Consider the following 24344-nt stretch of genomic DNA (forward strand, 5'->3'; position numbering starts at 1 on the left):
CTTGTGATTATGGCCATACCTGAGCAGTGAACCTGTGTATCTGGTGTTTAGACTGCTTAAGACTGGATAGTGATGCTCAACAGTTTCATGTTAAAAGATAATATCATACCATACCATGCTAGGTAGAGGACATGTTTTCAGTCCTGTAGGACAAGGCTAAAGCAGACTTCTGTGAGGGCATGTTACAGTCCTTGCGAATATACCATTTTCTCTAAAGATTTTTGGGCAGGAGAGTTGTGTCAGACCTGCCGTGACTTAGATATAGGATTCTCACAGTCCTCAGGAAAAAAAAGAAAGTGCTCGTGCACTTAAACAAGCCAAAATGTGTGGTGTCACAGATGCATAAAGCTTTTAAAAGCAGAGCTAAATGAGATATCCACCTGCCCCTCAGGGAAATCCAATACCTAGTTATGAGGGAAAACAGCTCATTCTAATTACTTAAAGCTTACATGCACGCATCATTCTTTTATTTTCTTTGCACAAATTTGGCCATCTTTATCAGGAAACAATGTTGTGCTGCATCTTCAGTGGCATCTTAAGTTCTTGACAGTAATTTCTCTCTCCTTGGGTCCCAGCCAATAAGAGAATGAAAACACTGCCACATTTAAAATTAAAACCTGACCAGAAAAGATTGCCCCTACTTTTAAAGTATGTCAGGTTTTCACAGGTTTTCTGTAATACTCTACCCATGTTTCTTAAACTGTTTGTAAGGGAAGGTTCCATTTTATCATCAAACTTCCCTCAGATTTTCTTTTTTCTTTCTTTCTTTTCATTTCCCTGTAAGAGCTTTCTGGGCAAAGGTAGCCCTCATATCAACTACCAACATTCCGCAGCAGGAAATGTAAATATTCCTTCTTCTCCTACAGCACTAATTAAAATCTGGGTTCAGGAAACCTTTAAGTAGTCTTGGTACAAAGACAAATTGGTGGTTTTCCTCTAACCATTTAATGATGATCTAAATAATGAATTTTGATAGTATTTCATCTTGCTCATGGCCAAGTCTTTTAATTTAAGCCTTAACTTTTTGCAGACCTGTTTGCTAAATAAGGCAGCCAAAAAAGGAAATAAACCCTGGGGTTTCAGTAGTTTCTCTGCTGGTCACCTCTATTTTCTCACCTTTATCTCATGATAACGGAGCACTGGTACTTGTAGATATGACTTGCTTTGAAAAGTTCCTTCTGTTAACACACACAATTGACTCTAGATGATAATTGGAATAATTCTGGTTTAAGTGCTGGCTTTTTGGGAAGCAGGCAGGAAAACAGCAAAGTCTTATGAAATCCTTTCAAAGTGGCTGAAATATCAACAGAACTACTGAGTTTATTTCACTACTGGCACCTCTCAGCTCCAGTACTATTCATCTGAAGACAGAATTCTTTTTAAATAAAGGCCAGATGAAAATGCAACTGCCTTGGACTTACTCTAAATGTCACCAATCCATGTTCCACATGTATAGAGAGACTCTTTAATTATTAAGAACAGCATTATTAATGGCAGCAATGTCATGCATACTTTATTTAAGGGAGAATCAGAAGCTTTTTAAATAACACATGCTTCATGAGACATGAGCACAAAACAAAGGGAATTGTGCAGGCATCAGGCCTTAAAACTACATATTTATGTGGGTTTTATTAGATAAGAGCTTAAGAATAAAGCGTGCTGCCTAAAACAAATGGCTCTTTGCAGTAGGGACTTTCAGATTCACACACACAGGAAACATTAAGAACAAGAAATGCACAAAGGCAAACTTGAATACTGAGAGAGTTGAGTCAGCACATTTTTTAAACTCAGCTATATCTCCGTTTTCAGTTAAAATAAGGATCACACAATACAAAGTTCAACACTTGGGAAAAATACAAGAATTCCTCCTGTACTAAGAGCAGTGAAAGACTTCATAAAGCAAGGTGAGGAAGCAGTGAAACCAACCTAGAGGCTCACAACCTGGAGTTTGAGGGGCTAACATGGTTTTTCAGGATTTCTCCATAGCTTTCCACCACCACATGTGATATTGACTCATGTTTTGTTGCCTTTGGCAAGAAATGCTGGTATATAAGCTCAGCCTGCTGAAAATAGAAGATCATCCCAGCCAAATCAGGCCTGAGTGAGCTAATTGAGCTATACATAAAATTCCAAAACACATGGAAATTGTTGGTGACAACTTTACTAAGCTCTTCAGGGCCCAGGGAGGTACAAGTGCTTGCTATTTTCACAGGGCACCAAGATGTGAATTCATTTTCTCACATTGCTTAAGGGTTTAGGGGCCCATGTTTTCTGAAAGAATATCAAACGCAAAAAATCCCAAAATAGATGAGGACTTTGTACTCTGCCTGTGAAGAAAAAGCAGCTGAGGTGTTTTTGTTTTGGGTTTTTTTTTTTTTTTTTTTTTTTTTTTTTTTTTTTTTTTTTTAAACAAAAATTTCTTTCAGAGGCTGGACAAGAATAAAGGTTCCATTTTTCCTTCCGTTTGGTACCGTGTTAGGGTTTCAGCTACACTTGTCCAATGTCAATACAGAGCTGTGTGCTTGGTATTTTGGTATTTTTTTTTCTTAATGTGTTAGTGGGTGATCTGCTTGGATAAGTACTACAGATCTGTGGAGTTTTATTTATCACCATAATCACTTCTTTGGATAAGCAGAACTTCAGGTGCCTTTACTCATAAATTTCTTTTCCAAGATTTTATTTTTCCTTTTAAACCATTGATTTTTCTTATGCTTGTGACACATAAGATTTAAGTGTTGTGTTTTGGAGAGTACTTCCTGATTCTTGACTAAAAACTCTGAACACCCACAGGAATAAAATGTTCTCAAATGGCTCTGTCAGTAAGGGTAGCAAATGCTGAGAAAGTTATTTGGATATAAGCTCTGCCCTAGCAAGATACCCAGGCAATGCAAGCATAATAAATGACAACCACACAGACTTGGAGCATTGAAAGTCATCCTGTTGTACAGTATGAAAGGAGGCTTTATCCCACAGCACTTTGGTGTGCATCACTTCTGCACAGCCATTGTGACATAAAGGTTCCTACTGTACTGGGGAAAAAAAATAAAAGGAAGAAAATTAACTTTTAGTATTAAATTATTGGCTTGGTTTAAGAGCAGCACATTCTCTGTCCCAGAAAAATAGATTTCCAAATAGAAAATTTAAAAATGTCTGCATGGAAATTTGTAACTGTTTGTCAGTATGTGAAGAACAAATCTACACTCGTAAGAACAAGTTAACCACCCTAACAAGTGGGAGGGATGTGGAGATTAATAGCAGAGTATTAGCCCTCCACAGCATGCCATGAGAAGAAAGACTTCAAGGCTTATGATATAATTTTCCATTATATTGATAAAGCTAATCGTAAAGAGATTCCATGAAGACTCAAAAAGAAGCCTTCAATTAGAAATATTTTAAAATATGCAGCAAGATTTTTAAACTCTTGACGCTTAATGAGTTTTCCTACAGAAAAATTGTTTCAAAGCTTTAGCAGACATGGACGTATTTACAGCCACATTTGCCTCTGTGACCACACCCTTGAAAAAGTTAATTTTCTTAAACAGCATCTTAACATAGTTCATTTTTTTTATTTACAGAATGAATTAAAAAACTTTGTATTCAAGTTGAACACAACAGAAATATTTAAATAATTGACTTCTTCTAGCAAGGCTTTCCCATTAGCATTTGGTTTTCCCTAGGAAAACCAAGCTAGGAACACATCTTCTGCAGAGATAGTGGAGAATACTTGCAATATGAAAAGCAGCCCACAAAACTGCATTTAAGAAATTACATTGAGGGATAACATCAAAGAGTACAACAGTTAATTAATAAACCCAAACACTGGTATTTATACCCTGTTAGCTAATGCCCTGAATAGCAAAAATACCTTCCCATTTTAAAAGGAGGAAGAAATACACTAAGGACTTTCAAAGTATTTTTTTCTTTTGTAATGTAACAGTTCATTTAAACCAGCAGTCCTGGGTTGTAAGATACATGTGTATTCTATTTGCCAGTCTGTTAGAGGTGTGGCAGTTCTCTTCTGTTAATTGAACAGCTTTCTTTATCTCTTCCACAAACCAAGCCTCCTCCCTAGGGGAGATGTCTGCTGTTAATGGGCCATTAAGTGTCACTACTGTGACTGATAAAAGTTACATCATCCCATTGGGAGATGCTCCACCCAGGGGGAGGAGCCAAGCATTCTTACCTGGATATAATCTGAGAGTTCAAACACTACAGCAGCCTTTTTCCCCACTCGATTCCAAGAGGAGCAGCTTTCTTCTCCACTGGATTCCCAGAGGAAGACCAGATCCATCTACACCACCACAGGACCTTCAGAGGAAAACTTCACCCATTTCTACAGGGTCACTGCTTCAACAGAACCACACCTGACACTCCAGGAGGACTGCAGCCACCATTTCAATTGGACTGCTACCAACACCCTGACCCACAAGGTGTTAGGTTGTATCCCGACTCTGTCATTTTTTGTGGTTTTTTTTGTTTGTTTTTTTTTTGTTTGTTTGAACTATTGCATTTGTATTTTTAGTTTTCCTAGTAAAGAACTCTTATTCCTATTCTGTATCTTTGCCTGAGACCCTTTTAATTTCAAAATTACAATAACTCGGAGGGAGGGGGTTTACATTTTCCATTTCAAGAGAAGCTCCTGCCTTCCTTAGCAGACACCTGTCTTTTGAAATCAAGACACCAGACCATGATTTGAAGCCCACAGAGCGAATTCACTGAAGCCAATGAAATGCAGGGGATGTTTAAAGGCTGGGTACCTGACGATGGATGAAAACCACTGACCCCAGGAGTCTCCAGGTGCCTCCCTGGCGGTCAACATGAAGCATCCGAAGGATCTGGAGAAAGCGAATCCCCCTGTAAGGAAAGTGGAGCATTAAACTAAATGCAATAATCACATAAAAATGCTTGAGGACAATACTACCTTATCCACCCACAACTGATTATGTCCACTAACACACTGCCATGTTCAAGAACTGTGATAGCACCGCCCCTTCCTGGAGTGGCATCTCAGGCTTGAGGCATCTCTGTTTTTAGATCACATTTCATTATAGTCAAATTTATTCAGAAATATTGACTATGAAAACAATTATTTAATGGGAAAACAAACAAAATCAGGGTAAATCTGCATAATTTCTATGATTTCAAACTTTAAATGTCTCCTTTCCAAGGAAAACCAATGCTTTAAGCTCTGATAACATAAATGTGAGCAAACCTTTTTCTCTATTTGTCAAAAGCAGAATATGAATCAAACATGGCATTACTGAAATCCTTGTTGTGTGAGTTACTGAAATATATCTGATATCATCGGAAATAGAATCCTATGTGTTTTAGAAGAATAACTAAATCAATCATAAGCTACAAATATTTTCAACTAAATAAATGTAATTATCAATATGGCTCTTCAGCACAATTTTATTCTGTGCAAATATTTCATTTAGTTGCTCTTTTGACAATGAATTTTGTTTGCCTACAGTCATCTGACTGTCTTATCCCTGAAATAAACCAGTGAAAAGCAGGAAAGGATGAACACTGAATTCATCTACCTGAAAATTTTTCACTAGAAGTATTTTTGGCTCTTTTTAGCAATCTTCAAGATTTTTTTGTGGATATAGGTTTCAATTTTTAATTTAGACTTGCCTGACCCTGCTGGCTTTTCAGTGGAGCAAGGATAACACTGCAGGGGTGTGGGTTAAGATTCAGAGAACATTCTGAGGTGTAGGACAGTGACTCTGGACTTAGCACTGGGAAAGGCTTCACTGAGCCCAAAACCCACTGGATTCACATATAAACACACAGGACCTTTTCACTGAAGTCCTCCCGATGCTTCTAGTTAAATTAAAAAACCCCAACCCTTGGTATGTCCACATGCATCTTCCTCTTTTCCTATAGGAGCTGATATTCCTGCTGCCTGGGTGGAGTCTTTACCATCAGGTAAGGATGAATGTTCTATGGTAAGAATTATCTTAAAAACACTCTGTACATGTAGTTCTCCCCAGTGTTTGCCTACACGGCTGGACAGTTTAGACAGTACTGGACATTCCCACTTCCCAGTGACTCCACTGCACTGGGAAACAGAGGCTTGTGACAAAATATGCAACACATCTTGGAAGTTAGGTTAGGAGTAGGACGTACACCTACTGCTTATCATTCTTCTGTTTACTCACTTCACCTCCCAAAACAAGCCTGCAGTACTTGATGCAAGCTGAACAAACACTGTGGACATCAATTGTTTCTGCTTCATGTACGGTGTGAGTTACTTGTGCAAAACAAATTCACCAAAGCATAATTACTCTTTAAACAAAGTAACTACTCATACTCAAAAAGCACCGAGTTAAGTGCTGTCTGGATTACTTCTTAAATACCCAATGCTGTGTAATTCTCTCTTGTCTCAGAGAGACGGTTGTTTGCTGTTTTAAATAGGACACAATGTTTCATTTTTTCCACTTGGCTTCAGCATTTCCACCATTTTTCATTTGCCTTGCTCCTGCACTCATTTCCCAACCAGTCACCAAGCACAACAGCACCCAGACCTCCATTGCCTAGTGTTTCAATAGAGTAACTTTCCCTGTATTAGGAAAATCAGAAATGCAGTTAAATTGGGAATTAGGCACTCAGATACACACCTAATAACCTCTGTGGTAGTGAAGAGCTGCAGTGACAGGAGAACCTACCTTATTGCAGAGGTGGCAAACACCTGCTCATTAGATCCTATGCTCAGAACAATAATTGAGGTGACTACCACAATCAGATCTGTTAAAAAACAAACAAACAAATTATCAAAATAGAAAGAAAGTATTCTTTTTGTTTTTTTGTTTTGATTTTTTTACAGACTAAGGAAAGCACTTCAAAAAAGAAATTGTTAGCAGAAATTTGGTGGGCATGTTAAGTCTATACAATAGTTTCACATCAAAACCCCAGTGGCTACAGTTTCTTCCAGGATGAATTCAGTAACAGACCTTTCAAAGAACCTGATGGATTAGGCTGCTTGCCACAAAAAATGGAAAGGCATTTGTGCACCCTAGAAATGAACCCATATTTTGGCTCAAGACTTCTGATCCAAGAGGAAATGCAAGGGTTTGCATCACACGATAATGAAATCCATGAAGTTGAGTATCATGCATACATACACACATACACTTAGTTTGAAAGCTGTATCAAAGCTGTGAAGCCAAGCTTTCAAACCTAATGGAACTGTCAGAACAAAGGCTGGCTAAATAAAAAAAAAAATCTGAATTGTTAGTTTACTTTGTGATCTGTCTTTATTTGTATGAAAAAATAATTGTTTCCAGAGTTCCTTTTTTTATTCTTTTTTGTTTCCACAACTCTGCAGTTTACACAGTTCTAGCTTTATACAATGCAAATGACAGATTGAGTTTACAGTGCCAGCATCCTTTATTTTCCCTCATCCTAGTTCAGTGAGCATGTCCATTTCTTTTAATTGTTGAACCTTGTTGTAACATTATTCTGAGATTTTTTTTTTTATATATTTCCTTACAGGCATTTCTGTGGTAAACCTCTTTAGAACATCTAAATACTTCCCTTTCAAATTCTAAACAAAAAATAAAGGATAGTATTATAAGCAGGTAGCAAATGGAGGCAGAACGAGGAAAAACTTTGGTAAACTTTCCTTTGCCAGTTTGAAACAGGCAGTACTTTATTCTTCAGAGCACTTAACATTATACAGCACTTCAAAACACCAGCCCTGCTGACTTCACTTGCAGCTGTGAGGGCTTGGAACCTCTGCAACCCAACTTCAAAGTCTTCCTTTGGACATCCAGAAAATGAGGCCCACTTGTGAAAATTGATTTAACCAACTTTCCATGGGATGCCTGGGCAAGAGGCAGGATGGGATCCAAACTGAGCAGCAACAGCAGTTTCCTTCCACAAGGTAACTTGTTTTTTCCTCTCCTTTTAAACATTCTCCTGCCTCATTTACAACCATTTAGTTGCTGCAACAAATACTGTAGAAGTTCTATAACCAACAGCATCCTTCACTCTCTAAGTTGAATTAATTTCCAGTATCAGTGTGATTTTTGCTGTAAAAAGCTGGATTCCTCCTCAAGGGAAAGCACACAGACAGTTTAAATAGTGTAATACACTAATTGTGCATGAATGAAAATGACAATGAAAATGAGAATGAGAATGAGAATGAAAATGAAAATGAATAAAGGGAGGGATGAGGCTACAGAAAGAGCTTCCATTTGGGATTAATCTTAGCTTTTCAATGCCTGACTGCAAATTTTTTTTTATGCTGTTCCTTTATCATGTATGTGTGTGAACATATATTTGTAAACATTGGAATTTAGGGTGGGTTTTCTCCCCATCACATTATAACACAGATCTTTGCCCTTCAGCAAATGATGCATCATGTCTTTACTAAATTGTCAGACATACACATATCAATCTGAAGACAGGCACTAAAGATGGAAGTGACTGATGCTTAGAAAATGAGTTCAACCAAGTAGTGAGAGTAAAAGAGATTTTTTTCATTTGCATTTTCTTCTTTTCTGAAAGTGTTCTTCATGGTAAAGATAATTCTTTTTCTTTCTTTTTCTCTAAACCTGTTCTTCTATTTCTGCTTCTCCTCTGTTCCTAGTTTTCATCCCAGTTTCCAGTGCTTAGACTTCCTTTATTAATCCAAATTTACTGATTTTTTACAGCCTAGGTCTTCACATATCCTGCCCTTTCTCTGATATCTATAAGTCCCACATATTTCCAGCCCCTGCTGATTTCCCTTCAAGCTCCTGGTTGCTTGTCAGTCTCTTTAAACATTCATCTCCCAGACCTTTGCATCAGAATCCACCTCCCGTCTTTTTACTGAGCCTGTGTGTCCCAGAATATTCCTTCTGCCTCAGCCTGGGATTTTCTGTGTTGAACTTGCTAAGAACCAGTTCAAATTTTAGAGGGAACAAAATTCCATAGAAGAAATCTCCCTGCTGTCAAAGAAATTTTAGGCGATTTTTTTCTGATTTTAAAATAAAGACTTTTGTATTAATGAATAAATAAAATGAATGCTTTATGTTTTACTTTCTGTTCTAATCCTTTAATTTTTTCCAGTGTTTGTATTTTATTCGTATTGATTTGAAAATTATAGGATGAGTCAGTAGGATTCCATCATTCCCAGCAAAGGTATTTGCCAAGTTTACCTTGTTCTGTCAGTGCAGACACTGTTCCATCTGCATTTGATGTGGAAAAGCAAATCTTGATTTCCAATGTATTATATCCTTAGGGGAATTTCAAAGGTTAAATGAAGTACTGACATCTGTGAGTGCACAACCAGCTACAGGCATTCTTAGCTTTTCTTAACAAAACCCACAGTGTCTTCCCTAAGGGCTCCAATACAAACATGGATATTTGCTGTGGTAGTAGCAAAATACCAGCAGAGAGAACCCCTTGAAACCCCAGTTCAATGAGACTATCACTTTCTCTGATATACCCACCTAAGAAGCTCTTATTAATTGAGAGAGAAATCAAGAACACAGTGAGGAGTAAAACCAATTCCTTACAGGCCTCATGGTTACATCACAAAACTAGACCAGCTCTAGAAGCAGTGTTAGTTTGTACTCAAGGAAGGATTTTGTGTTCAAAATCTTGTCAATTTCCTGCAATTACCCAAGGTTTAGTCATTTCTTCACTTTACAGTCCTGTCTTTCTAAGGTTGATGTCTGCCTTAGACAAATTTTAAGTGTTCTAGCAACCCAAAAGAAGAGAAATCACAATGCAGATAAATGCTTGGGGGTTAGATGTAGTTCAGAACTGCAATAAGACCCCTGCAGAAGTGAACATTTTTATTTACAACAAGCAGGAGGGTTGCAAAAGAGTTTAAAACTTACCAATGATGGATATTGGCTTCCTGGCAAACCGGATCCTTCCCTGGAAGCCAAGGTATTTACTCCTACAGCCTGCAGACCACAGCCGGACCAGGTACTCAGCACCAAAAAACACCACCAGAACTATTTCCTGACAGTGAAAAGGGGAGGAGATCAGAGCTGAGTTTTTTCATTATAAGCACATCTAATTTATTCCTAGGACTAATGAGCTTGTCAAGATAGATAATGCAATAAAAAGGATTTTGCCTAATCTATTGACTCTTTGTATACATATGCCAGGCAGTAAATAAAAGGGAGAGATAATCAGTTCCTGAATGTGATTTGCATGAATAGAACCGGATGGTTTAAGCTCCATTCCACCAGCATATCACAGGAAGAACACAACATTATTATTCTTTTGTTTTGACACTTCTTTGCCCTCCAGGCCTTTCCCCACCTGGGTTACCCAGGTTGTCCTCTGGACACACTCACATGTTCTGATGTCCTTCTTGTATTGAGACACCAAAACTGCCCCCAGGACTCGAGGTAGGGCTGTACCAGTGCAGAGCAGGGTGGGGCAATCCCCTCCCTCCATCCCTGTGCACCTGCACCCCAGGACACAGGTGACCCCTCTGGCTGCCAGGGCACAATGGTGACTGACACTGAACTTGCATCAAAACCCCCAGGTCCCTCTGTGCAGGGCTGCTCTCCAGCCTCTTGTCCCACAGCTTGTATTTAAAACCAGGATAGAGTCCCCAGTACCTCCAAAAGCAGATTCCCAAGAGACTTTACCTAGCAGCCTCTACTGCTCTCCACACATCCAGGATCCATATTTTGCTGACAGTTTCTCTTCTGTCATCAGCTTTTGAAACTTGGCTCCTTCAAAGTCACTGTGACCAAGACACAACCACCAGCCATCACTTTGCCTACAAGTCCCTCATAAACAACAAATCTAAGAGGATACCTTTCCTAGTCAACCACTTGTGCCAGGAAGTTATCTCCAACATGCTCAGAAATCTCCTGGACCTGTTTGAGTCCTCTGTATGATAGTCCCAGTTGATATCTGGGTAGATAAAATCACCCATAAGGCTTGGTGACAGAGGTGAGCTGTATAAATAGCATGTACATAAATGAATTATTAATATTTTAATATTTCTCCCCTCTTCAGCACTACATTGTGAAGCACTCATGCATTACCAAGGATAGGTGTATTTTGAAATAAAGAAAGAAGAGTAGTGAAGATCACAACCTGGGCAGATTCACTGAGATCTTTGATCCTCTCTTCCTTGTATTCCTGTGTTGCAGAGTGGTAGCACAACCCAAACACGCCTTCTAGGCTTTGTTCCTACCCAAACTGTACTCAGTAATTCAGAGTCACCAAACACCTACTGCATGAGTTACAGCTTTGGAAAATGTTTGCATTTTAACTTGAACGTGTTCTCAATCTGCACCTGGGTGATTCTAAAGCACCCATAAAGCAAAACACACTTAAATCACAATTTTCACTGAATGACAATACCAACTTGATTTTAAAACTGACATTCTGAACGGCTCAAGAGAGTCCAAAATATTTCAAAACTGAAAAAAATAGTAAGAAAAAACTCTACAGTAATAGGCAGAAATTCATGTCAATTTTGATTTTTAAAAAAGTTAGGTTAACATTTCTGTGTTCACTTCTGCCTTCTTGTTTTGCCTGGAATGAGAACCAAGAAAATATGCAAAGTCTTCCTCTTTTTTGCATGGCCCTTTTAGCCTGAATATACCAAGGGTTAGTACAAAACTCAAGAAAGCTTACAGCCATTTTCAAGGCAGAAGCACAAGAAAATACACAGCAAATTAACTCCCCAAGTTTCATTTTTCAGTATATGTATTATCAAGACCATCTACAAGTAATTCTAAGTTTGCATTCTGTCAACAGTCTAAATAGAAATATTTATTCAAGTATAATAGTCAAATCAAGTCATAAGAACAATCTGCAAAGGAAAAGAATTCTTGCATTTCTGGAATCTTGCAAAATACTCCCACTTATTAAATTGTCTACATTTTTAGAAGGTTCCTGGTATCATCACTCTAGCGTTTTCTTTTTCTTCTTAGGAATCTGTAAGTTCCACTAAAGGAAGAAGAGCACTGTTTATGGCAGTGGAAGAATCATTTTAATGCACCTGCATATTATAATTGCATTTGGTGAAAAGTTGTGTAGAAAGGAGACAAGCATAGAAGTGCCAAGGAAGCAAAACTTCTTAGATTTTCCTTGATTATCCTCTGAAGACACTTTTAAAATTTAAATTACAACTACATCTGGCCTGAGGGTATTTTATTATCAGAACCTATCTTAGTTATGTCCAGAAAACACTGATGAAGTCAACAAGGTTGCACAGTCCATGGAAAGGAAAAATAAATTGTTGACAGAAAGGAGGAAAAGGAGGAACTTACATCTTACACAAATTTGACATTAATTACTAATCGCAGTTGATTTTGTCCTGGACAGGTGTCCACATTACCAAAAACATAGCCATTAACAAATTTGTTGGCAGCCTCAGACAGGCCAAAGACCAAAAAAGCATGGAAACTGGACAAACACCACAGCTCTGCAGGTGGTCCCTCAAAAAACCAAGGAAGCTGATGGCGTTTCCTTTCTTGTTGTGTGTACTCCTAATGCAAAATAGGAGACATCCATTTCCAGAGCTGCCAGGGCTAATCAAGCTTCACCTCACTAAATTTACTTTCCAAAAAATGCCCTAACCTCCCTCCTTTTCCTCTTCTACACATAAACACTTTTCAGAGCCTTAAATGTATTGCCTCACATTTACCTTCTGGTAAAAGGGAAAAATAACAACCCAGCAATTCTCTGTAAAGTCAGAAAAAAGTACTAATTCTCACTAAAATGGTAACAAATGATAGTGAGAACTTGTGGACAAAATAAGAACCAGAACAAAATCAGGAAAAACAATCTGCAAATTAAATTTACATCCATCTGTGTGACAGTTTGAGATCATTCTCCAGCCTTCTGCAATTTTCCAGAACCCTTGCTTTCAAAATGGGATTACACTCACAAGTAACCCACAAACCCTTTTGATTTTGGCTCCCAGCAGTGTTTTTTCCCTTCTCCTGGAAGTGGTAAAGGAAGAAATGCATGATGAAGCATTCTGAGCAGATTTAATAAACCTGGAAAGCAGTTTGGCATCAACAGAAAACCAGGAATGAACTCTTCTAATGAAGCTGAAACCAAAAATAAATGAGTGGGAACAAATCATTACTTCATAAAAATAAGATCCATATCAGACTCTGTTCTTCACACTCACGTGTCACAATCTCTTCCTGTTTTGATCGTGGCAACTAAAAATTGCCACAGGAATACCAACAAATGAATTTAATTACAGATTTTAAACTGGGTCTGTGCTATATAACACTTCTGGAGTAATTCCGTTATTCCATCACTCCATTAAAGCAGCATTCCATCACTCTGTGCTTCTCCCTCATCTCTGGGAAAAAGACTCGACACATAAGGACTATAATAATCCTTGCCCTTAAATTAATTTCATCTTTGAATTTTTTTTACATTTCTGAAGTCTAGCCATGGCATAAATCTTCCCTCCCCCCACCAAATTGATAATAAAATAATACATAGCCATGTTTATGCTATTTTTAGTACAATATCATTTTACTAATTTAATGAAAACTATGCAAAAATAAGCTTAAAGGGAAATATGTATACAAATAACTTCCACTCATATCTAATTCAATCAATCAAATAAAAAAGCCCTTGTGGAAAAGCCATCAACTTTTTATCCAAGAATGTCATTGATAACCAAATAAAAAAATGCCCGTATTAACACAGAAACCCAACACTTTTACACAGACACGTGTGTGTGTGTAAATTAAATATATAGCCCGGAATTTATAATTTATCCCAGTTTGGTTATGGATAACTGCACTGGGGAAGCAGGAGAGGGAAGTTTGCTGGAGTGATTAAAGCACACACATGAAAAAGACGGGTATTTTCTCAGCTGCAGCTGTGTTTTAGGTGGAGAGCACACACAAGGCTCTCTTCACTTTTTTTATTGGAATATTTAGGTGCTGGGGTAAAAGAAGGAAGTGGGATGGCTAAATGAATAGTGTGTGCTCACGGAGATTCAATCAAGGAATGGCAGCTCCAGACAATGAAGCCTCAGAAAGAGGCATAAAGGTTTAATAGTCCAAATGTTTGCACACGTGTACTTATGTTCCAAAATTAATCTGATAACCTGTCTTTAAGGTTTTCCAGTCCTTACCGCTGAAAATGTCCATTTAGTGACCTGTTCAGTTTAATAGCTACTCAAATGCCATGAAAACCTAATGATACTGAGAATGTTTCTTTTCTACCATCATGCTGGCTCTTGCAAAGATGAGAGACATCCTATGTGAAAATAGAATACTCAGTATACAGAAGAAAAAATGTCAAATGCTGCTAAGTGTCCTATAGTACCATTAGCTTGCTCACACTTCCAACTTTTAGGTGAAACCAATGCACTCAAAGGCTGGTGTTTGTATACAAGTGGATTTAACATTTCATAAAAGATACCCTTCCATGCACACCTGACAAATACGCTGAATTTCCTGACTTCCTACCCGGAGTGTGCTTGTCTTTCATTTTATTGCTTTTTTCTGTTTCCTGCATGGAATGAAGCTGTATACTCATGAGGGAAGCACACAGTGCTCCCCCAGTGACAGCCACATTCAAGTGAGCTCTTCACAGAGGAAGAGTTATTTTTTTAATTCTATTTAAGCAGGTAACAATTTTTCTCCAAAGAAAATCAGCTATTTTTGACAAGGACTTTTTTTTCGATTGCTTCATTCTGAAAGACACTACTAAGGTAAATATAATCAAATAGAGAATTAATAAGATTCAGTAAGTTAATTAGAATTCAATAAATTCTAACTTCTCTATAGATCCACAGAAGCCTTCCAGCTCCCCTCAGCACATCCCTGAAGGGACCACCCCTGGTAGGTGGTGAAGGGTTTGGCTTTGCTCCTGGATTGGAATCAATCCAATGTGAATATGCACTTGAGAATTTTAAATAATTACTTCCGTGTTTTTTAACTTTTTGATTTGGTAGGGTATCAATATTTTGAGGAGACGAACTGAAAAAATCCTGCATGTCTCTCCACCTTCCTCTCACTCCCAAGAAATGTTTCTCAAGTCTCTTGGCCACATTCTAAAACCTCTCTGCACAGAGAACTCCACTGAGCCCCAGTGAGTTAAATTTGACTAAGGGAATTACGGGTTGGCTCTTTGTTAATTAGCCTCAGCCTTACTTACCACAGAAGGATTTCTATTTCAGACATTTAAAAAGCACACAGCAGGCACTGAGTGTATTCTGTGATGCATTAGGCACAAGGTAATATAACCCATAGGAATAACTGAATTGCAATTCACACTGAGAAGCTTGAGAGTTGCATTTGATTCCAGAAAAGCAATGGCAACTCAGCAAGATCACTCAGTAGACAACCTGAGCTTATACAAAGACTTGTGGACTCAATTTTTTTCCTAATATGTTTTATGTATGAAACAATATTCCATCTCTATTTTAATAATGCTTTGTATTGTAATAATATAATATTCCCAATCTATTTTTTCATCTTCCCACAGACCAACAAGAAGCACAGAAAGAAATAGGGATTCTCCTCCTTGCTTTCTCTCTCAGAAGTTTACAGGAGTAAAAGAATACAGCAAATGCTTATGAGCTAAAAGTTTATTTTATTTATGTGTATTCTGCACTTGCAGAGTCTGGCTCTCCCACAGTATACAGGAATTCATGTATTTTCTCCTGAGGCAGTTTGGCTGTCAATGCTTTCATGGGACTGAACACCTCATGAACACCTGCTGTCACCCAGGCAATATACACTGCAGAAATACCACAAAATGCCATGAATTATTATGGGATACCCTGCAAGAAATCCATTATCAGCTGTAAGAAACAGAGTGGTGAGGCCAGCACCTGTGAACTTCATGTATTGCGCTATCCAATGATCACTTTATCAAACAGACCTGGGGAATGCCCTAAGTGTTCATGCTATATAGCAAAGACCAGATTTAGAATTATAAACTGGCACAGAGGCAGAAGAAAGGCAGCACCTTTTTTACTTTCTAATACTGACTGCTTTGATGGGATGGAGAACACAACCTCAAACCTATCAGAATACATTCACCAGCAATCACAGAGACCACTCAATTAAGCTTTTTGCAGGCTTGTTTCTCCTCTGCTACAGGTTGGAGTTGACCCAACGGCTACACAGCTTAGATGGGAGACAGAGCAAAACCAGAGACAAACAAAAAGCAACAGGAGAGCTCCTCCATTGCAGACAGGAAGTCCTCACTGGCCTCCTTTCAAAAACCTCACTTGGAAAATAGTGTTATTCCAAAGAGAAAAGCCATCCTGATGTCCAGTTCAGAACCAGAGCAATTAAATAGTGACATGCCTTAGCTGGCTTAAGTAAGCCAATCATCATTTGTCACTCTGAAGTTTGAGTACTTTGGACAGCCTTGCCTATATTTAGAGCAGGAACATGTGTGTGTTCATGGCACGTAATGCAGAAAAAAAATCATAAAAACCCAAAACTGAGCAATGATTTTGGGACAGCCACATATCAACAAGGATCCATCTGCAGCCAAAAAACTCTTCCACAAGATCCTCCTCCTAAATACAGCCACAAGGTGAGTCTCTGGCGTGAAAAGCTTGAGCACCAGTGAGAACTTCTGATTTCACATCTCAGCCTTTTCTCCAACAGAATTTGCAAGCACGGGAGTGCTAATCCATGCTAAATGTAGTCACTACATGAGAATTTCTAGCAACCAAGAGGGCAGTAAGGACTGATAATAGAGGCAACAAGTGAGGACTCTGAAAAGAGAGTCTTTGAGGGAACTGTGTACCCTCTGGTATTGCAGTGCTGTGAACTATGGTGTTCATGTGTTTGGGAGAGATGCCTGTGCTTTTTTTAGCAAAGAAAGGGAATTCTTCTCTATATTGGGTCTTCTATTTTCCTTTTTCAGAGGAAAGCAGATGCATAAAGTCTGTCTCCAAAAGGGAGGTACCACAGGGCCTGAACTCATCGGTTGAATCAATATGATTTATAGAAAAACCAGTCTGTTTTCTCCAAGTTAAGAATACACTCGGTATTCTTAAATTTAAAAAGTAACTAATGTCAAGATACTAAATCAGATAAAACTTCTCCCCTACTCCTGTAACACTATGATTATACAGATTGTATGTTTATTGTGCTGTTACTCACAGTGTGTAAAAACATCATGTGTATGATGAAAATAGTATTTTGTTCTTGTTTTTAGACTGACACGGTCAGTGAAAGTTGTCCCACAATCTAAGAAGCTCTCTTTTTGCAAGATCTTTTGCAATTAAATAAAAATAAAAATCAGTCTTTTAGAAACTACCATGGTGACCTCTCCTGGTAGAAAAATATATGACCTCTAACCATGAGAACAGATTAATCCTCAAAGGAGGTACACCTGGCCCATTTTATAGTTCATTTTTTCATTCCATATCCTGAAAGATCTAGATGCCATTTACAAATCAAAACTGATACACAAACTACTAGATCATTAAGAAATCATTACAGCCTCTTGCTACAGAGGCAAAAGCCTAATCAAGAGGCTTTGGCAATTTTTAGAAACACTTTTTCAACAGAATAACAATATATTAACCATATTATAAAATTATAATTGTATTATTAGAGAATTAGAACTTGAGACAAAATGGGAGGATAAAATGTTACCTATACCTGGGGCAGCTGGGAATGAAACTCAGCTGTAACTGAGGATCCTCTTGAGTGTTGCAAATACTTTACTCACATCTCTGCCTTGTTCCACTGCACTTGTTTCCTCATACACTGTACAAGAACTTTTTAAAGCATTAGATCCTAAGTACTGCTGGATAGACCAGTGAGAAATCTTCCTCTGGTACAGATACAGGACCAAGCAAGGCTGGGGAAGCTACAGATTCATTTTCATACCACACTACAGACACAATCTGAACGAAAACCAATGGTACCTGCATTTAAGCTCTGTACATTGTTAAATAGCATGCACACTGTCATTGTGATCCATTTTTAACAGTATTGGGAACTCCGGGCTTCTCCCTGCAAGTATAAAAGATTCAGCAAAAGCTGGGTTCTTCATTTCCCATTCTGTTGGTGCTTACCAATACAAGCCATTGTGCCAATGCCACTGTCACTCCCCTCAAATGTTGGCTACTAAATACTCAGAAGAGGGAAAGAAACCTAATCAGGAATTAACAAATCTCATACAATGTGTATATATGAAAAAATTAAATTGGAGTATGTCAGACAGAGCTGGGAAGAACTCTTGCAAGAGTGACAGGGAATACACAAAATATTTGGTAGCATGAGAACAAAAACATCCTTCAAATAACAACATTTCAAGTTCAAGACAAGCAATTTCACCAGTCCTGCTATCATGGAAGTAAACTGATTTTACAGATGGAGATTCACATGTTGTCTTCTGTTTTTAAATACAAAGAACAGACATTTCCTTTGAGCCCAAGCAAGAGCATAAAATAAAACAATTATGGCAGAGGGAAGGCCCAGCATCAGCCTGTACCTGAACCTGTGGCTTTGCAATGTTTTCAGTCATCTCAAAGAGATTGACCTTCACACTGAAACACAGGGTTAAAAGTCACATTCCTTTCCTCCAGAATTCACTTGAATTGTCAAAGACTTGAGAACATATGCTTAGGGAATCGGAGGAGAGTAAACATTTGGGGTTTTTTTAACTCTTCCAGCAACTTCAGTCCCCTTTTCCTATTCTAGCCACAAACTCTCTGATATTCCCTCCTTGGTATATTCACAGAGCTTGTCTGTATTGGTTTCACACCTGACAAGAAATTCTCCTAGACCATCCAGATGTCTTAAGAACATTAACATAATGACATCTTTGAAACACCAGGCTCTGGTGTCTTAGGACACATCTAGAGCTACATCCGTCACCAATGTCTCATCTCTACTCCAGTGATTCCAAAATTGTACTAGGCACACCATCTCGCCCTCTCTATGAAAATACAAAAACATTTCCATGTCTTCAAGTACCAAGTACTATCCCTCTTGCCAGGCCTTAGCAATGTGCAACAGGACATTTTTGACATAGATCCTTCCCAAGTGTTAATCTACCTGAATATAATGAAAAGCAGTTTTCTCACAGGTGGGGAAGTACCACAAGCATCACATGCCAGTATTTATTTGCTGTTGAGAGCTATACAAAGAATTACAGGGTCCCTCACTCAGGAGAGAAACAAACCAATTTCACTTTGAACTTGATCCAGTTTTGATTCTCACCACACTGGCAGTGTCCTCTGTCCCCAGTTTCAAGAGAGCAGGCAGAATGCACTTGAAGAGATAAAACTCTGGTTTTATGAACAGTCAGCTGTGGTATGAAGTAGATCAGAGTAACAATACTCCCAGGAGTAAAGAGAACAGCAATCTCCACACTTCTGTGGGGTGAACACTTTCCTGGCTCAAATGGGAGAGACAGTTGGAAATTCCTTCAGGTAAAGGTGGGAAGATGTGCTCCAAGCAGGAGTCCAACCATTTAACTCCTGGCAACAAGAAGTCTCCCAACTCTATGAAAAAGAACTGATTTAATTAGCTCTAGAAACAATCTTCTGTAATTGAAGTGAATTTATTTCAGACCAAACCAAGTTTTAAGACAAATGTGTTCTAGCCAAGTAATTCTACAGTAGCCAGCAGAACAGCTACCCTCTGTACTGGCCATTTCTAGGAACTAAACTAAGGAAACAGCAGGAGGAAAAACTCCAGAGAGGCATCCTCCAGGGTAAGGCTGTGACACAAGGATGCCAAGAAATTGTTCCATTGACTGTGCATGATTCATTTGTTAGATGATAACCTCACCTAAAAACAGTGCTATGTGGGCACTCTGAGAGCCACACATCTGTCTCCATCGCATTACTCTTTGTTCAAAAACATGTCTGCACATGCACATTCCATCTGCACAGAAACAATCAGCTGAGCCAGGATCACTGCTCCCAGCAGTGCCTGTGCTGACCTGCAATCACCACAACTCAGGGAGCAGGAGAGAACCACACATGATTGGCAGAACACTGCACTTTGCTTCACACTGAATTGTGGCCTAAAGGCCAAGTAACATTTGCTACAGGATTAACTTTAATCAAGACCTCAGAATAACTCTGGGAACCAATGATGGCACAGTCAACTTCATGCAAAAGCTGCACGTGCTAATGTAGCCTAAGCCATAGGAAAACAAAGAACTGATTTTTATTTTCAAACCAGAAGGAAAAACCAAATTCTATCACATTAAAATTCACCATTTAGCAAAAGAAAACTACAATAAGAATACTGAGACCATCACACACTGAGATCAGAGGATCTGAGTGGCTAAAATACAGATATTGCAAGGAACCATTTGAAAGTTTTTACTCCATTTTTATCAAGGGTGTTTAATCTCCATTTTCACTCCCTGAAGGTGAATGAATAGAGGCAGGGGGGAACAGAGGAGGGACTTGTCTAGTGTCCTCATGCAAGTTATTTGTACTTTTGATTCCCACCAAACAAGCACCAACTTCAAATCCAAATCAGTGGTGACAGCAGTGTGATAGGAACTCTTCCTTCCTGTTCTGTAGAGTAGCAAACCAGTTATCTCCCTTGTTACCGAAAGCAATTGAGGTTTAGTCAAACTGATCAGCCCTTCCCCAAAAAAGTTCACTTACCATCCAGAAAAGGGTTCCAATGGCAAACTCAGAATAGTGCTCTATAGTAGACAACACACTGAATATTAAACAAATCAGCACCAGGAGAAATCTGTAAAAGGAAAACAGTGTTTAGTGACTTGTCAAACTGAACTGTAAATCTAGATCTAGTTTTTTCTCTCTCTCATTCACATAACTTTTTTATCACACATACTTTGTGTTTAATCAGTCAATTCTTCCTACTCAAATGAGTATCATCATTTTGCATTCATTCAGCTTCCAGAAACAGGGAATAAAAATGACAGGAAGGCTGAACACAGTAAATCAATAGGTAAAGCTCACATTATCAAGTATATTTTTCAGGGAAGGTTGTCATAGTGAATGTTTCATGTTTCACTGATTACTGTACAACTTAACAACGACACAAGCTACACTCAGTGGGTTTTGGTAGCTTTTACATGAAAATTACAGGTGGAAAAGCTTATTGGGAAGGGGAAAAACTCTTGTACAACCTAGAGACCAGTGACAAGATTAATTCTTTTGCAGTTTATCCATGGTCTTGCCCCAGAGGACACTTTCATCAGTGTTCCAGAAGAAGAGATGAAATGCACCTCATCAAGTCTACAGCTGACACAAGCCCAGGAGTTTGGTCACTAAGCTTGAGGGCAGAGCCCCCGGTTAGTGGTGCCTGCACAGTCTGCAGAACAGACATAGAGGAATCTCCTAAAACTTGACAGGAACAAACCTCAAGTCCTACACAAAGCACAGGGAAGAAGACTAAAACATGTCCCCCTGACCTCCCTTTCCCAGGCTCAATTCGAGTCCCTAATTCCCAGCTCCTGTGCCTCCCTCCCTCACACATGCCCAAGCAGCAAAGAGGGGTAGGGAATGCAGGTTTGTGGTCAGACTACAGCACTTTGTCTCTGCCCCTCCTCCCTCCTCCTCCTCCTCCTCCTCCTCACACTGCTCCCCTGCTCCATTGTGGGCCCTTCCACGAGCTGCAGTCCTTCAGGATAAACCTTCCCCAGGGGCTGCACGGAATTTCCACTCTAGGACCTGCAGCACCTCATCCCCCTTCTCCTGCTTCTCTCACCTTAGAGCTCAGAGGTTGTTTCTCACTCTTGCTTTTCCCTCTCTTCTCACAGCCCATGCTGTGCTTTTGGCCTTTCTCCAGGAGCTTTTCCATGTAAGGCTGGGGGCTCAGCAGTCATGTGTACACACAGACATAAAGGAGCACATGACACAGAATCCCAGAATTATTTAGCTTGGAAAAGGCCTCAAAGATCATTGAGTCAAAACATCCCCCTGGAAATCCCAGGTCCACCACAAAACCCTGAGTGTCCCATCTACACATTTTTCAAATACTTCCAAGGATGGTGATTCTGCCACTTCCCTGGGCAGTCTGTTCCACTTATTTACTCACAGATGTACTTCATATGTATATATATCTATATATATAGAGAGACAAAGTTCTCCCAACACAGATACAGGATAGAAAATCTACTGCAAAGAACTACTTGGATATGGAAACCCCCAAAATATGTTTGCCTTGTTACCTCGGAGGGTAGGCTGAGCCAATATTCTTTATGCAGCACATTCAAATCACGACTAGAACTAAGGAAAATGGGACAATGTTAATATCTATGGAGCCCTTCAGCTTTCCTTTTTCTCTTCTTAGAGTGCCTCAGAGTTTTAGACTGCCTTAGGAATCCCAGGAACACTGAACAGGTGATAATGAACACTGGAAACAATTCTTTGGTATGTTTGGTCTGATCATTCACACACTGCAAGGAAATTGCAACAGCTGACCTCTTCAAGCCTAAAACTTGATTTGAAGTTATAAAAACAAAAGGTCCTGCTTCTTTTTATCTGGCTCTGAAAGGACTCTGACACTTTTTAACCACAAGTGAAGATTTGAGAAGATTAGGGCAATCATTAATAAATAGATTTCGTAAGTAGCGGTTAGAGCTCTACATGTACAATTATCTCTGAATCAAGTTTGCATTTCCTCAATATTTACCCATCCTGATCCACAGTATAAGAGAAAAGGGATCCAGATAATACATCTTAGTCAAGGGTAGCAGCACCTTTAGCTCAGGACAGATCTCAGCCACGTTCTCATGGTTTATGAGTTTCACAACCCTTCACTCAGTCCTGCTACTCCTTTTACTTCAACATGCACAAGTTGCCAGACATATTATTCACCAGTTTCACTCTCATCCCCAAATATTTATCTCTGAAAACAGTGCTGTGTTATAAGGGGTACAGAGATCTATCCAAGGCACAATAAAAGCGATTTATTGCTTCAATGAGCTGCTGCACTGCCCAAAAGATAAACCAGCAGAGGAGACAGAACCCAGCATTCCTGGAGAGTGATGCTCCAAAAAGGAAATCAGAGCAAAACCTCGAGGACAGATACTGAAACACAAGCCAGCCTCTGGCAAATGGAAAATAACAAGTTAATAAGGGGTTCAAAGCATAAGGGTATTGCCAGTGTTCAACACTAGAAGATTCTAGGCTTGGAAAACTGCAGAACTTTAGCCTTTTCTAAATACAGCAGCACTGCCTTCCATGTAAAAGTAAGGTAAGCAGGGTCATAGAACCCCTTTTTCTTATACTTTTATTATGAGATCAGTACTGAGTACCCCACTCCATTGGATCGTGTGCTCCACCAAGGAGTTTCTTTATCCAGACGGCTTTTACTTCCAATCAGCAATCCTAGTGACAGGTACATGGAGAAAGACACAAAAAGGTGAATAGACTTATCCACACATCAGGACTGTGTTAAAGGCCCACAGAACTCTCCTGCAGCTCAGACTATCCTTCAGTCAATGGTAAAGGGAACATTTTAACTTGGCTTGTCCCTGAAACCAGCACATCAAACAGATCCAGCAGAGATGTACAAAGAGACAGTCACTTCCTCTGTGTACAGACTCTTAATTTCTTCCCGATCCCTGCCATTTCAATTACATCCTTTCAAAATACCTTTAACTTCTTTTACTGCACTCACTAGTAATACATAAAAATCCATGGAGAATTCACATTCTGAGGATGAAAAAAGAAGGACAATTGGTGCCTCTTTTTTACTAAGGTACCCCAAACTGCCAACACAGTCTGCAGGTATCATAACTTTGAGCTTATTGTTGCTTCTCTCCTGGTTTTATGTATTGAGATTCTCTTTTTTTTTTTTTTTCCCACTTCCAAATCACACACTAAAACCATTCAAAGGACCCTTTAAATTCACTTAATTTATGGCACTATATCCTCTGGCCAGTGAGTGTCACTCCTTCCCAATGAATAGCAAAGGCAGCTCACATGAGCTGAGTACAAATTCAGTTGCAGTGGGGACAAAGTCAAAGACAAGCACAGATTAATAATTTAGCGAGGGCATGAAGAACAGCAACAGCCATAAAAGAATAAAACAAAATGAACCACACAAAACCCCCAATCAACCAACTAGGAAAAAAAAAAAAAAAAAAAAAAAAAAAAAAAAAGAGGCCAAACATTAAAAGAACACCCCAAAACCCCAAAACAAAAAAGAAAACCCTGCTGTGGGCAGGCTGTCATCTCCATGGGGACACAGCAACCTGTTAAAGTAAGAGGGAATGGACATAATTACTACTCTGGAACCAACATGGAAGTAGATCTGCCTATCCTTTACTGGATCAAATGCTGAGAAACTGCATTTGAGACAGATGAGGGACAGTTTCTGGTATTCTCAGACAGAGTTAGATAGACTTAAGAAGGTAAAAATAACAATAGTGTGTCACGGTAGATACATCCAAATACAAGGCCAAAATGGTTC

General features: G+C 39.0%; 1 protein-coding gene across 5 annotated transcripts in view; it reads right to left on the bottom strand.

Moving 5' to 3' along the window:
* LOC137474798 (potassium voltage-gated channel subfamily KQT member 1-like) overlaps window positions 1-24344 on the bottom strand; it is a 407224-nt gene that overhangs the window by 370577 nt on the left and 12303 nt on the right. For all 5 annotated transcript variants that reach the window (XR_010999499.1, XM_068191686.1, XM_068191688.1 and 2 more), the window contains exons 2-5: window positions 20561-20651; window positions 9834-9960; window positions 6672-6750; window positions 4758-4854 (exon numbers count right to left, since the gene is read on the bottom strand). Coding sequence is in view for 4 of the 5 variants with exons in the window: in XM_068191686.1 (XP_068047787.1) it covers window positions 4758-4854; window positions 6672-6750; window positions 9834-9960; window positions 20561-20651 (394 nt within the window). In the remaining variant the exon portion in view is untranslated. The remainder of the gene's footprint in view (window positions 1-4757; window positions 4855-6671; window positions 6751-9833; window positions 9961-20560; window positions 20652-24344) is intronic.

This window comes from Anomalospiza imberbis, chromosome 5 (assembly GCF_031753505.1).
Source record: "Anomalospiza imberbis isolate Cuckoo-Finch-1a 21T00152 chromosome 5, ASM3175350v1, whole genome shotgun sequence".
In the NCBI taxonomy this organism is placed as follows: Eukaryota; Metazoa; Chordata; class Aves; order Passeriformes; family Viduidae; genus Anomalospiza; species Anomalospiza imberbis.